This window comes from Corylus avellana, chromosome 10 (assembly GCF_965113065.1).
Source record: "Corylus avellana chromosome 10, dhCorAvel1.hap1.2, whole genome shotgun sequence".
Classification (NCBI taxonomy): domain Eukaryota; kingdom Viridiplantae; phylum Streptophyta; class Magnoliopsida; order Fagales; family Betulaceae; genus Corylus; species Corylus avellana.
In genome coordinates, this window is record NC_142499.1 from 4,456,184 (window position 1) to 4,471,867 (window position 15,684).

Genomic DNA, 15,684 nt, shown 5'->3' on the forward strand with positions numbered 1-15,684 from the left:
AAAAAATAAAAAAAAAAAAAAAAAAAGAGGCTTTTCTCAATATTGGCATTGAAGGAACTTGATTGATTCGAATTGGTTGTTTTAATTCAATGTTGTTCAATTTGATTTTAATATCTTTTTTAAAAAACAAAACCCAATCTTTTTAATTTGTTACCTGGAATTTTTTTTTTTTTTTTTAGGTAGCAGGGTTCATATCTAGTAATAACCGATGATTTGACACTCATGACAAGTATCAAAATTTAATTGGTCCACATGTCAGTAATGTGAATTTCCATTACGCCTACTATCGGCAGATGGATGGAGGTACCATCTCAGACTTTATAAAAATTATAGGTACTTTCTGTAATAAAAATCAAATCCTAGGAGGAAAAAAATAAAGAATTTAAACCCTAAGGGGAATAATGTATTTAACCCAAAAAGTTATCCAAACAAAATTATTTTATATAAATTTAGATTCAAATTTAAATTATTCAAAAAAAAAAAAATCATAATACAGTGTGAAATAGAAATGTTGACTTCCTTGAAGCTTGCAAGGGCTTCAATGACCCAAATCCATGCAAGGTTTGAACTGTAACAGGATGACTCGTCCATGGGAGAACCACTCAGTATTCAAGAAGTTCCACAAACCATAAATTTATTGACCCGCACACGTTTTTGCTCTGTGCGAGACCTTCGATTGAAGAGGAAGGGGTCAAACCAATGAAACTAATATCCCAACATGAGATCCTAAAGCTCATATATGCAAAAAGTATACAGAATAAGCAGTACAACACGATACCCGAAATGTCTGATAACATACAAAGTGTAGAACTTCATTATCATTGCTAAAAATATGTTCCATCCAAAACTTTACCCAATAAACAAAAAAACAATCAAAGCATGTTCACCATATTCGGGCTTCATTTGCACATGTTCCTCCATTTATCCTTGAGGTCTATTGTTGTACGACTACTCAGAAACACATCACCACCGAATTCTAAAATCTTCTTCCATGGAATCATTCTGTCATTGGCATTTGAAAATTTCTGCATTCCCTCCTACAGTTAGGAAAAAAAAAATCTAGAATAGAATTTAAAACATATGCAAAACTCTAATTAAAAATCCATTAAAATATTTAAAAAAAAAAAAAAAAAAAAATCGAAAGGACTGTGATTGTATATCTCACCAATGAAATCTCTAACGATTGGCATCAAATGGAAGCCACATTAGTATACAAATTTATTACACTGACTGCTAGCAACTCTTACATCAGATGCATATAAAACAAATATAGAAACCATGACATTCTGAAAGCTAAATATAAAACCTCCAAAACCAAAATTAAAACTGAATATAAATGCACTACAATTAATGATGACTAGATACAAAATGTGGTAAGTAAAACTATGAAATTTAAAATAAGTTGTCAATAGGAAGGGATCCATGCAAACAATAAAACAAGTACCTTTAGTATCACTTCCTCCTCGGCTGTCCATGGAACCTTGTTTCGCCTCGGCTGAGGACTTACTGGGTGTTTACTGCAAAATAAAACAAGGTTCATTATCAATGAAGGATAAACAAAGCAGGACAATGCTAAATTGCTACTTATAACCACCAAGTGTGTGTAGGGGTGGGTCGCAGGGTAGAAAACATGTTTCCAAGACAAAATCGGGTTACCATAAAACATCAAATATTTACTGCCTATGCAAGGTAGAAGTACTTCAGACCTAGAATGACATGAAGGAAGATGATAATAAATAAGAAAAGATTTGATATATAAACAGCTTACTACTGCGTCTCTTGCCTCCGGACTCTTATGGAGTAATTAGAAATGATAGACTTATTTTTTTCATCTTCAGAAGTGTCGTCTGCATATATATCAAGTGCGCAAACAGTTTCCACTGGTGGATCAGCAACCTGTTGCTCTAAAACTTCCTGCTGAATCCCTTCTTCCACGAGTCTTTGATTGACAGGAATAACATCTGTGTTCCTACAGGATAAATTATCACCACCACACTCATGGTCAGCTGCTTGTTGGTGGTGTCCTTCAAGCACGCTTACAGATTGGATCACCTTTTCTTCCCCTTCTTTCTCTTTAGTTAATACCTTTAGCGCCCCGTTAATTACAGTTGCCTCTTCCTCTCTAACTGATGAAGGGACATTATCACATGATGCAGAAGGTTCTGCTTGTTGCTCATCATCTATACTTCCACGGAAATAAAGGTTATTGACCTCACTTACATGTCCCCCGTCATTATCTGTTTGATCACTTACTCTCTCTTCCAAGTACCCATTCTCATGACTTTTGACGAGAGGATCCTCGTCTTCATTTTGTCTTGAAAGATTATGCTTTTCTCTGTGCAAGCTCTCTAGAACTTCCTTTTGCTGATGCTCCAAACCCATACGAACAAACTTACTTAGTTCTTTCCTTGCCAAGGAGGACTTTTTCTTAGCTTCAAGGTACTCTGAAATAGCAAGTGAATAAGCACAGAACGGGCAGTAAAAGTTACCATTGTTGTCAAATCTGGGAGACGAACCCAAACAGATCTCATGAACCACCAATGGGCAATGACTTGTGTTGCATACTAACAACTGACCGCCTTCATTACACTTCACGCACAAATTTGTGTCTGTCCAACCAGCTAACGAATCATGACTAAATGTGCACTGAGAGCTCAAGAAATCATGTTTTTTCATGGAGACATCAATGTGATCCTTGTGATACCCATCACTATCACTTGATGTCCCTGCTTCACAACAGCGATCCATATCCTCTTCAGCTTCATAATCAATGATCTTCTGCTGGGCTCCATCCAGGGATGCAGCATGTGGTGCTTTTAGTACAACATCATGTTCAAAGTTACATTGAGATTCATTTTCTCGAGTCTTTTCCAGGAGAGGACCACTTGAAGTTCTAGGTTCAGCACGTTGCTCACTACCATCTCTGACTTCATCAATAGAGTTCCTTTGACGAGGCTCATCTACGGATGTGTCTTGACCCATCATAGTGGCACTATAAGGAGGGAGAGAACCAGTTAATGTTCTCCGTTCAGCACAATGCTCACTATCATCTTTGACTTCGTCAACAGAGATATTTTGATGAGGTTCATCTCCACATGTATCTGGATGCATCATAGTGGCAGAATCAGGAATCTCCGATTGAATACGATGCAATTCATCATCGGAGCTGTGCCCACATCTCATTGAGGCAGTATACTCATCATTAACATCCCCTGTAACCCTGCCTTCTTCCAGAGTTCCTATCTGATCTTTAGCCAAGTTACAACCTTCTTGTTGAAGAACTGGAATATCGCTTTCAGATAAATGTTCTAACAGTTCAGTCCCACGTACAGGAACTGAGTTCTCTTCTATGGACTGACTCGATGAAGAGGTACGCTTCTGCTTCTTGGCATTTATATAAGGATCGCCACAATCATTTAAAATATTTTGGTGTTCATGGAAGTCCCCCACCATGTTTTCAGTAGCCAGTGCATTCTTTTTCCTCTTAGAGGGCAATAAATTTCCATCATGTGGATCACCTGCATTTGTAAATGCCAATCCACTCTTTTCCTTCAAGCAATCAGTATATGGATGACTACCATCAAGGATTGAATCTTTCAGCTGTTCATAAAGAAGCACACAAATTGAATAATGAAAAAATAATGAAAATGGATGAAATGGGGAAAAGGTGATAGGAGAGAAAAAGAGATTTCCTTTTTTTTTTTAGAAAATACCCCTTACCTGTTGTAAGGCAAGTTTAGGCATACAAGCTCTTTTATGGATAATAAAGGGGCGAACATCCCATTTTAACATCTCTGGTCCAGCCGTTCTAAGATCTGATGGCGATGTCTGACAAAAGAAATGTTTGTGTTCAACATCAGAATAGAATTCCAAGACCCAAATTTTTTGAAGGAGATAATTGATGTGTTATGTGAAAATATTCAAATCCACAGCAAATTTACTTGCATACTAGAGTTAAAATCAGAAAAGTATCACCTCGTGCACTATGTGTTGGAGAACATCTTCACAGCTTTTTGAAAAATCAAAACATACTTTTGAAGCTGGGGCAGAACAAGAAGCATTGGTGATTCCATTACTGGGACCAAATAAACCCTCCAAACATCTTAAAGCCAACATTTCCCTCATGTTTCTCCCCAAATTATGCGGTAATTCTGGAGCAATTTCAATCAAATCTGAAAAGAAAAAAAACACACACACACACGAATCACCTCAACCCTCCTTAAAGATTGATTAAAAAAGTCATCCAAACAAAATTATTTTATATAAATTTAGATTCAAATTTAAATTATTCAAAAAAAAAAAAAAATTCATAATACCGTGTAAAATAGAAATGTCGACTTCCTTGAAGCTTGCAAGGGCTTCAATGACCCAAATCCATTCAAGCTTTGAAGTGTAACGGGATGATTCGTCCATGGGAGAACCACTCAGTATTCAAGAAGTTCCACAAATCACAAATTTATTGACCCGCATACGTTTTTGCTCTGTGCAAGACCTTCGATTGAAGAGGAAGGGCTCAAACCAATGAAACTAATATCCCAACATGAGATCCTAAAGCTCATATACGAAAAAAGTACACAGAATAAGCAGTACAGCATGATACCTTCAATTGGCGTTGGCATATCCTACTGTTTCGAACGCGAAATCACTGATAACATACAAAGTGTAGAATTTCACCATAATGATAATGTTGCTAAAAATATGTTCCATCCAAAAATTTACTTTAAAAAAAAAAAAATCATAGCATGTTCACCATATTAGGCTTAATAATTGTTCCAAAAACATTACATGTCATAAGATTTCAGTTTTGGAAAAATACAAAAGTAAACCCAATGTCTCCCACCATCCAAAACAAAAAAGGAGCCTCTAATCCTGAGGCCCCTTTTTGTACATACTTAAGAGTAAACCCTAATATATAACAAAGAGTATCTAGTATCCTAGAAAATGAGAGAAAATAACACGGTAAACCAATTAAGGAACAGATAATCTAGACTAATTGAAACAGAACAAGATTTGGTAATGCACTCCTTTGATACATCCTCTTGATTTGGGTCCTCTTCAGACAGGACCAGAACCTTTTCTCCAGAACAACCGGAATAAAACTGTAAATCAATTCATTTCCGTTTGCATCAATTCCACAATTCTAAGTACACCAAGTGAAAGAACTAATCCTAGGAACAAACCAAACAGACAAACCGACAAAGAATTGCAACCTGAAATACGGTGGTGGTGGGCAGTGTCCGGCAGCGAATTCTGACGGTAGGTTGGGAAGAGGCGATGGTGGGTTGGGTTGTTTACGGTAGATACGGTGTGGTTAGGAATGAGTGGGAGAAAAGGAGTTTTTTTTTTTTCTTTTTATCGATATTTTCGGCAATACACGAGAAGGAGCAGGAGATAAAAATGAATTGAAAATAATGGCTTAGAGCAGCTTATACCTTGATCACTGGGAAAATTACAGACAAGAATCACAGGCTGAGAGAGAGAAAGCGTTGAGAGGAAGGAACCACCTTTCCTCCGGTTCGGAAAATTGGGGGGCCACGTGCGGTTTGCGGATGCCGTGTCAGCGCCATATCAGCACAAGCCCTTCAAAATAAAAAGAGATGTAAAATTAAATTTATAGGTAATTACCTTTTGCCCGATGACTATAACGCCTTGACACTTTTTTCTTATGAACTATCAACTATGACATCTGACCCCATTAAACTATCGTCTTATGACAAAAAGCTACCTTCCATAAGTCAAAGTGGTTAAAATTGAATGTCAACGGTCATGTACAAGTTATGTGTCATTTAAATTTTTTTTTTCTTTCACTTTTGCCCTTATTTTAAATTGTTTTCATGTGTTGGATTAGAGTTTTGGAGAGTATAAGCGTCATTTTCTCAATCTGAAGTGAGGGCAAAAGTGGAAGAAAAATATTAAAAATGGAACATGACTTGCACATGATCGTTGACCGTCAATTTTAACTCATTTGGCTGACGGAATATGATTTTTTGTTATAAGATGGTAGTTTGATGGGGTCAGGTGTTATAGTTGGTAGTTCATGAGAGAAAAGTGTCAAAGCGCTGTAGTTCATGGGGCAAAAGGTAATTACTTCTTAAATTTATTTTAAAAACAAATAAATGCTTTCCTAAAGTAAATTATACTATAATACATTACAAATTTCAATACCAACAAAAATAATGATTAGTGTCCCTCTTAATAATAAAAAAAGGGTGAAGCTAAAGACAACGTGCATGCCGGCAAATATATATATATATATTAAAAAAAAAAAAAAATAGCTTGACATGCTTAGAATCACGGCCCCTAAAAAAAATATAAGGGTTAAATACTTCAGACCCCCTGGAGTTTGCCAGCTTTATTTTTTTCCCTCCTGTGATTTCATTTTTATCACAGGAAGTCCCTGTGGTTTTAATAATAGACCAAGTTAGTCCTCCGCCGTTAGTTGACTTAACGGAATTCTACGTGGACCAATCAAATGTTGATACGTGGCACCTATTTATTTTTTTTTTAAATTTTAAAAAATATATATATATATATATTTTTCAAAAAAAAAAAAAAAAAAAACGAAACAAAAACAAAAAAGAAAAGAAAAACAATTGGGAGTGGCCCCCAAGGAGGAAAAAATAAAGTTGGCAAACCCCAGGAAGGTCTGAGGTATTTAACCCAAAATATAAATATATAAAACTAAAAAAATAAAACTTAAAAAATCTCTTTTTTAAGGCATTTGTAACTTTTTCATTCCCTCCGTAACAAAATCATATCGTCCATTGGAAAGATGATCATGAAGTAACTGCAGTTTCATGGATCATACATCCCAAAAAAGCCCTGCCAAAACTCTCTTCTCTCTCCTGATTTCAGCCTAGACGAGAGAGCTTGAGGAGGAGGGAAACCTCCCACCCCCTTTTCATTTTTTTTTATTGGCTTTCTTTCTACTTGAGTTTCTCTCTTCATGAGAGAACTCTTTTTTTTTTTTTTTTTTTTAAAGATTTTTTTCTATATCTATCCAATGTCTATGAAGATTTATCCCCGACCCTCACGAAACAGTTGTCGCTATATTCATTCCTCTCCACCCGATTCATCCTTGTTGTGGATCGTCTCCTCCAATGCTTCGCTGATTAGATCTGTGTAGTCTTGAAGATCGACTTTTTTAAAGCCTGATCTCTTTCTCTCCATCAACTCCAACTTAAAACGCACCCTCCTCCAACATCACTGGCTTTCCAGCTCTTCGACACAGCTTTCCGCTGCCCCTATTGACCCCCAAGCGCCGACGCGTGGACCACATGCTCTCGCGAGTGGATCTAACGTGCCTAATAGCTCCCCCCGTCACCTTCCTCCATCACAGCTGCTATTTTTTGAGTTTTTCTTGCTATTTTGTGTAACTTTCTGTAGTTTTTTGTTGTTCTATTGCTTAGTGTTTAACTTGATTCGGTTGGACTTCAGACTCTTTGTCTATGATGTGGATCTTTCTTTCTTTTTGGTCTCTTTCTAATTTTTTGAGGTGCTAGTGGTCTGTCTGGATAGGGTTTTTGTTAACCCTAACCAGTTGGGCTTCAGATTCACTACCTATGAAGGAAACCTTTTTCCATTGTTCATTTTCATCTAAATCTCCACGGCTTCTTAGGAAGCCTGTTTAGATGTTTGACAGGGCTATTCGTACTTCCGATGATAGTATTCATCATATTGCACCACAGCTTTCATCGGTTGCGTCCATAGGTGACCTCCACTTTCACCTTCATTGAGGGGTTAGTGGTATGTTTGGATTTGGTTATTCTATCTAAGCTTGTTTTTAGCTTCATGTCTAAGCTTATTTTTAACTTTATGTCTAAGCTTGTTTTACCTTCATATTTTGATTCTTTTATTAGTAAAGTGAATTAATTAAAAGTATAAGGGATGCAACCCAAGAACATATATTGTATCCAAGGGAAAAATACTTAGCAATATCAAGAAAGTGGAAAAAGAGTCTCCAACGGGTAGCTCAATCAGTTGGGAGCCACGCCTTATGAAGCAAAGGTCACTAGCTCGAATTTTTTTATCCATTTTCCCTTCTATTGCGCGAATATGTCCAAAAAAAAAAAGAAAAAAAAAAAAGCACAAAAATCTACAAAATTGTAGGACCATTCAGAAACACATCACCGCCAAATTCTAAAATCTTCTTCCATGGAATCACTCTTGTCACTGGCGATTGAGAATTTTTGCACTCCCTCCTACAATTAGAAAAATAAAACTTGGTGGAGGCTTGTCAGCAGTTGTGCCTTGGCCTCTGTGTAAGTCTAAATCAGGGGAGGCAATCATGAAGGTTAAATAAAAGTACAAATACATAATCTCAAATAAGTGTTGACAAAAAGTTACATTGTAGTACAAATACATGACCAAATACAACCATCCCCAAACTTAGATAGACGCACAAATACATAATTCCAAATAAGTGCTGGCAAAAAGTTGCATTGTAGTACATATGCATGATCACCCTTCCAACATGCTCAGAAAAAAATCCATAGCACAAAATGTTTCAGAAACAAAACATTACAAATCTCCAGGGTTTAAACACAAAAGGTTGGCACTTGGACCATTCTTCATAATTCATAGTTGCCACATTTTTTCTTTCCTTTGTCCTTGTTTGTTGCAGTGGACTTCCCTTTCCCGTTCTCCATCCTTTGAACTCCTTCAAAACTTGGTGAAGGCTTGTCAGCAGCTGTCCCTTGGCCTTTGTGTATGTCAAAACCAGGAGGGGCAATCCTGAAGGTTATACCACCAGCACGAGGAGGACCCCAAGAGCATACTGGTCCACCTCCTGGAATTGGGGGTGGCCCAGCAGGGTTCCCAGTCAGATCAATCATAAGCTTCGGCTTGTTGTTAAGTTCCCTACCACTTCTAATAACTGCCCTCAACCTACCACTTGTCCTCGACCTTGTGGCCAATCCTAAAGTTGTCTTCTTTTTATTAGCAAATAAGGTAGATGCCTACAGGTTGAAATACAAGTATAGAATCAGCTCAATATAGTTGTCTTTTTTTTTTCTTTTTTCTTTTTTTTGTTATCATTGTATTTATCAGAGAAAAATCACTCACATTTGCTTTGTATGCATAATGTTGAGTTGTACTTCTTGTCTTTGCTACTTTGACTGGCTGGGGTGCAGAGGGTGTTGTTGTTGTCTTTGTTATTCTGACTGGCTGGGATGTAGCAGGTGTTGCTGTCTTTATTGATCTGACTGGCCGGGACGCAGAAGGTGCATTTGTTCTTGTTCTTGTTGTGGTTGATTGGGCTGCAAAATGTGCAGTTGGTGGTTGAGTTATTTGAGTTGTCGTGGTTGATTGACAACCAGATTGTGATTTTGTTTTACCAGAACCCTGTCCCCTTGTACCTTGTCTTGTATCTTCCCTTACTGTTTTTGCACCCCTAATTGGTGTGGCAGTGTCAGCTATTGTGTTTAGTCTTCCCCGTTTTGTTTTTGTGCTCGATGTGGCAATTGATGATTCATCCAACTACAAAAGAGAAGTAAAACTCTATCTGTGAAAAGGGATAAAAGCATATGACATACAGACATTTCTAGTAGCACGATAAGAAAATTACATTTTTTTTACTTCTTGAAGTGTAAAAAGAGAATGTAGCTTGGTCTCATACACTAGCAGCAAATGACCACATTACCTCCATATTAAACCTCACTTCAGACCAGTCACAAAACAATCAACATCAATTTGACAAAAAATATTAAAACCTACCAATAAGCATTTACCTTACATTAAAGATAAATCAACCAAACAATTGAAAAGTTATGAAATGGGCCACTTTATTCCAACTATAATATTCAAATAGGGAGAGAAGGGCTAAAATATCACGTGCAGCGCGTGTTGAGCAGTCTACCAGGAGTTAACGCCAAAAACTGACAGAGGGGGGTAAATTGCATAAAATTAAAAGTTTAAGAGGTACAATTGAGAGTATTTTAACTTTGGGAGGTCTTTTCAAAACGCGTTGCAGTTCAGGAGTTCTTTGTGAAGTTTCTCCAAATTTAAACTAAGTTGTCAATAGGAAGGGATGCATGCAAACAATAAAGAAGGTACCTTTAATATCTCTTCCTTCTCGGCTGTCCATGGAACATTCTTTCGCCTCAGCTGAGGACTTATTGGGTATTTACTGCAAAATAAAACAAGGTTCATTATCAATGAAGGAAGATGATAATTAAAAAGAAAAGATTTGATATATAAACAACTTACTAATGCATCTCTTGCCTCCGGACTCTTATGGAGTAATTAGAAATGATAGACTTATTTTTTTCATCTGCAGAAGTTTCCTCTGTCTGATCATTTACTCTCTCTTCCAAGTACCCATTCTCATGACTTTTGACGAGAGGATCCCCATCTTCATTTTTTCTTGAAAGACTATGCTTTTCTCTGTGCAATCTCTCTAGAACTTCCTTTTGCTGATGCTCCAAACCCCCACGAACAAACTCGGTTAGTTCTTTCCTTGCCAAGGAGGACTTTTTCTTAGCTTCAAGGTACTCTGAAATAGCAAGTGAATAAGCACAGAAGTGGCAGTAAAAGTTACCATTGTTGTCAAATCTCGGAGACGAACCCAAACAGATCTCATGAACCACCAATGGGCACTGACTTGTGTTGCATACTAACAACTGACCGCCTTCATTACACTCCACGCACAAATTTGTGTCTGTGCACTGAGAGCTCAAGAATTCATGTTTTTTCATGGAGACATCAATGTGATCCTTGAAATACCCATCACTATCACTTGATGTCCCTGCTTCACAACAGCAATCCATATCCTCTTCAGCTTCATAATCAATGATCTTCTGCTGGGCTCCATCAAGGGATGCAGATTGTGGTGCTTTTAGTAGAACATCATGTTCAAAGTTACATTGAGATTCGTTTTCTCCAGTCTTTTCCAGGAGGGGACCACTTGAAGTTCTAGCTTCAGCACAATGCTCACCTGCATTTGTAAATGCCAATCCACTCTTTTCCTTCACGTAATCAGTATATGGATGGCTACCTTCAAGAATTGAATCCTTCAGCTGTTCATAAAGAAGCACACAAATTGAATAGCAAAAAAATAATGAGAATGGATGAAATGGGGAAAAGGTAATAGGAGTGAAAGAGATAATTTCTTTTTTCGAAAGGAAAGACTCTTTACCTGTTGTAAGGCAAGTTTAGGCATACATGCTCTTTTATGGATAATAAAGGGGCGAACATCCCATTTTAACAGCTCTGGTCCAGCCGTTCTAAGGCCTGATTGTGATGTCTGACAAAAGAAATGTTTATGTTCAACATGAAAATAGAATTCCAAGATCCAAATTTTTTGAAGGAGATAATCTATGTGTTATGTGAAAATATTCAAATCCACAACAAATTGAGTTGCATGCTAGAGTTAAAATCAGAAAAGTATTACCACATGCACTATGTGTTGGAGAACATCTTCACAGCTTTTTGATAAATCAAAACCAACTTTTGAAGCCGGGGCAGAGCAAGAATCATTGGTGATTCCATTACTGGGACCAAATAAACCCTCCAAAATTCTTAAAGCCAACATTTCCCTCATGTTTCTCCCCAAATTATGCGGTAATTCTGGAGACATTTCAATCAAATCTGAAAAAAAAAAAAATAAATAAAAAAAAAAAAAAATTATTTGGAAAAACTTCAATTAACCAACATGAATTCCTTCAAAAAAAAAAAAAAAATTAACCACCATGAATTGTCATTACTTTTGCAATGTCCCATGAAGTTCAATTTTTCTCGATTTAATATATCCATCTTTCAATTATTTGCAATCTCACCCTTCCATTAACTTTCCCGCTTACATTTCCCAAAATACCCCCGTTTGTTTTAGGAAAAAAAAAATGATAAAATTGCAAAGATTTAGGCGTTGGTCCGAACTTTACCGGTATTTGCAAAAATACTCATGCCTCAATCTTTGCAATTTTTTTTTTTAAAAAAAAAATGGGAGTATTTTGAGAATTTTGTTGAGATTTAACAGAAAGTCCAACCGATGGGGGAGATTGAAAAAAATTAAAAGTTTGATACATTAAATTAAAAGGTTTTAAACTTTAAGGGACATTGCAAAAGGGGCAACAATTAGGAGAATAAGTGAAGTTTCTCCCAATTATTTTATATAAATTTAGATTCACAATAGAATTATTCAAAATAAAAAGATTCACAATACCATGTAAAATAGAAAAGTTGACTTCCTTGAAGCTTGCAAGGGCTTCAATGACCCAAATCCATGCAAGCTTTGAAGTGTAACAGGATGCATCGTCCATGGGAGAACCACTCAGTATTCAAGAAGTTCCACAAACCACAAATACACGTTTTTGTTCTGTGCAAGACCTTCGATTGAAGAGGAAGGACTCAAACCAATCAAAAAAAAAAAAAAACATGTTAGGCTTAGTAATTGTTCCAAAAACATTATATGTTATAAGATTTCAGTTTTGGAAAATGCAAGAGGCCCATTTTTGTACATACTTAAGAGTAAACCCTAATATATAACAAAGAGTGTCTAGTATCCTAGAAAATGAGAGAAAATAACACGGTAAACCAATTAAGGGGCAGAGAATCTAGGCTGAGAAAATTAACTTAAAACTTTGAAGTCTATTTATCCAAATAATTTTTTTTTTTTTTATTAAAAAAAAAAACTCACATTTTCTTCTTTAATGGGTTTCTAGAGCAGCTAAACAGAGTGTAAATCTACAAATTGTGAAAAATATTTTCAGCAATACTTCAAGAGCTAACTACCCATCTATTGACACAGGACGGCGTAGGAGCAGGCGATAAAAATGAAGTGAAAATAATGGCTTAGAGCAGCTCATACCTTTTTGACCACTGGAAAAATTACAGAGAAGAATCACAGGCTGAGAGAGAGAGAGAGTGTGGGGAGAGAGGAAGGACCCACCGATAGCAGTATTGTTACAAGTCATTCTTTTAATCATTTTTCAACCTTTTTTTTTTATAAATCTAATAAACTTATTATTAAATTCATAAGACCTCACAAAAAATCAATGGTAAATATACTTATTCTTCATATTCATATGAATATGATTAAAAATTGATTGAAAAAATAATTTTTAATTTTTATTATTTCTCTTGTTTGAAAAGTTTGGGCGGCGTGCAATTTGCAGATGCCATGTCAACGCCATATCAGCACAAGCCCTTCAAAATAAAAATAAAAGAGATGTTAATAATTAAATTTCTTTTTAAAAAAAAATTTCGTAGTTAAACATAAAACTGCTCTTCAGGTGCTCTTTTATGAGCTAATTAACTTCCCAAAAAAAAAAAACCATTTTATTATGGTGGTTATGTCTATAAATTTGTTTTAAGGAGAAACTTTCCTTAATTCTCCAACATTTTTGTCGTATTTGTAATTATTTCTTAAACTTAAAAAACTTTCAATTTAGTATATTCATCTTTTAATTTTTTTTTATTCTTCAATTTCACTCTTTTGTTAGGATTTTTCATTAAATTTTGTCAAAATTTTTAACACCCATTTATAAAAAATATATATTAAAAAAAAATTCAAAAATTCATACATATGTATTTTTGCAGAGTCGATTAAATCCAAACAAATACCTAAATCGATTAAATCCAGACAAATACCTAAATCCTGACAAATGCCTAAATCTTTGGAATTGTTCGGATTTTTTTCTTTAAAAAAATAAGGGTATTTTGGGACTTTTGACACCCCTATGTTAGGATTTAATGTAGAGGTGAATATATATATATATATATATATATATATATAATTGAGAAATTTTAAAGTTTAAGGGATAATTACAAATGTGATGGAAGTGCACGAAGGTTAAGTAAAGTTTGTCTTTTTTTTCTTTTCTTTTTTTTTGTTTTGGTGATTTGTTTACACTTGTAGCCATGTCAACCACTAAAAAAATTTAATACCTTTAATTTTGCATTGACACGTGTCAACAAATTGTAAACAAATGGACAGAATTTTCTTTTAAACTAGGTTGGAGGAATTTTCTCCGACCTAATTTATAATAATGACATGTGTATCTTAACATGTGAGAAATACATGATTTTTTATTAATATGTGAAATGCACATATTTTTTTAATAAATTTTCTTCAAAGTTTCTCCATACTATTAAAAAAATATGTGACTTTCACATGCTTAAAGAACACGTCATTATTATAGATTAGGTTGAAAAAAATTTCTCCGATACAGTTTGGTTGAAAACTCTGTCCTAAAATAATTGTATATAACATTTATAAGAGTAATGTCACGAGCCACATATTTGTTTCATAATTATTTTACAATGCTGTTTAAATTAATATTTATTTAAAAATAAAAAATAAATTATTAAAACTATTACACCAATATTATTATGAGATGTAAAATACTAATATGATCTCGGCCGACATAGTGCATTTAGTGGAAATGTATTGGGCCAAGCCCAGCACTGCTCTTCATAATCCGTGTTGCATTCATTTGGTAATGAAAAATCCCGAAATTGTTGTGTCCTCCACCTGTTTCCTCTGTTTCTTCTCCTGTTTCCTTCCTCTGTTCCATTGCTTCAGGCTTTCCCTTCTCTAGTCTCAAGCAGAGGCATCCTCTCTCTGTCTCTGACTCTCTCTTTCAGCTCACCTAAAACCCTATGCTCCTCTTTCTCCGTGGATTTCTTCGAACTCTTGCTCCCCAATTTCTTCAATTCAGAGCAGAATTCCGAGATCTGATTCAGAATTTCCCGTCCACCTAACAAATTACGCGCCGAGAAAGTACTCCTCAGCTGCGGCTTCTTTTCGTGCTCCGACGGATTCCCAAATTGTTTCTTCACCTCTGTGCTTGGTTTCGATGCTGCTTTCTTAGACTTGGTGGTCCTGCCATTGGGAATGGGAGCAGAAACGTTTGGATTCTTGTTCTCACTGTCCATAGAATTCTTTGAAAAATATGATCTGGCTCTCAAAGACTTTTGATTGGGAACTTTTGCAGCTGCAGCTGAAGATGAATTTATTTCTTGTTCTTTTTGCTTCACATCTCTGCACCAAAAATAAATAACTTAATAGATATCCAGTGAAGAGATTTAGTTAGCTTACTTGAATATGGCTAATTATATTTTATTCTTTAAGCCCGAAAGTTTGAGAATTTAATTTTTCTATATTTTCCTGCATTTTCGGAAATGCCAAACAGAGTATTAGAATTTGAATTATACCTGCGATTCCTATCCCTGAAAGGAAAAATTTCCGAAATGGAAACTGATCTTAGAAGCTTAACCTGAAAAAAACCGAATCAACGAACTTTGCTTAGGCTGATTATCTTTAAAAAGGGGAAACTGAGAATCAAATAAACAAAATTACATCAATTACAACCTTCGAATAGCGAATTGGTTTCGGAAAATCTTCAGCATTCTTCGGATGCTTGCAAACTGCAAAGCCGAGAGTGAAAATCAGTAAAAAAAAAAAAAAAACACACAGAGAGCCTGGCAAATGGGATTCGAAATTTTCTTTTCTTTTATTTTTCATTTGGTTTCTTCGGAACCTAACACGGAGTTAAACGAAGATTTGGGTCTTACCTGGATTGCAGAACCAAGGTTCATCGTCAATGGGTTCGTCCGGGGCAGAGAGATCGACCCATTGAGGCGCATCGAAGTTCTCGTACATGTCATCTTTGACAAATATGGACCCGACGTTCTTCCAATCGATGTTCTCCGGCTCCATGACTTCGAAGGATCTAAAAAAAAAAA

The 15,684-nt window shown here is 35.7% G+C and overlaps 2 protein-coding genes across 2 annotated transcripts; both read right to left on the reverse strand.

Annotated features, from left to right (window-relative positions):
• Positions 1-706: 706 nt before the first annotated feature.
• Positions 707-12,891, reverse strand: LOC132191382 (uncharacterized). The gene is made up of 14 exons (XM_059606358.2): positions 12,806-12,891; positions 12,161-12,344; positions 11,390-11,586; positions 11,135-11,242; positions 10,207-11,015; positions 10,054-10,126; positions 9,064-9,477; positions 8,575-8,957; positions 4,317-4,423; positions 3,976-4,172; positions 3,721-3,828; positions 1,769-3,600; positions 1,445-1,517; positions 707-1,037 (listed from the first exon to the last, which is right to left on the reverse strand). The coding sequence occupies exons 2-14, from the start codon at positions 12,255-12,257 to the stop codon at positions 900-902; spliced, it is 4,536 nt and encodes a 1,511-aa protein (XP_059462341.2). The 5' UTR covers positions 12,258-12,344; positions 12,806-12,891; the 3' UTR covers positions 707-899.
• A 1,352-nt stretch (positions 12,892-14,243) lies between these two features.
• Positions 14,244-15,670, reverse strand: LOC132192035 (uncharacterized). The gene is made up of 4 exons (XM_059607220.2): positions 15,514-15,670; positions 15,311-15,366; positions 15,154-15,215; positions 14,244-14,980 (listed from the first exon to the last, which is right to left on the reverse strand). The coding sequence occupies exons 1-4, from the start codon at positions 15,656-15,658 to the stop codon at positions 14,518-14,520; spliced, it is 726 nt and encodes a 241-aa protein (XP_059463203.2). The 5' UTR covers positions 15,659-15,670; the 3' UTR covers positions 14,244-14,517.
• Between the last annotated feature and the right edge of the window lie 14 nt (positions 15,671-15,684).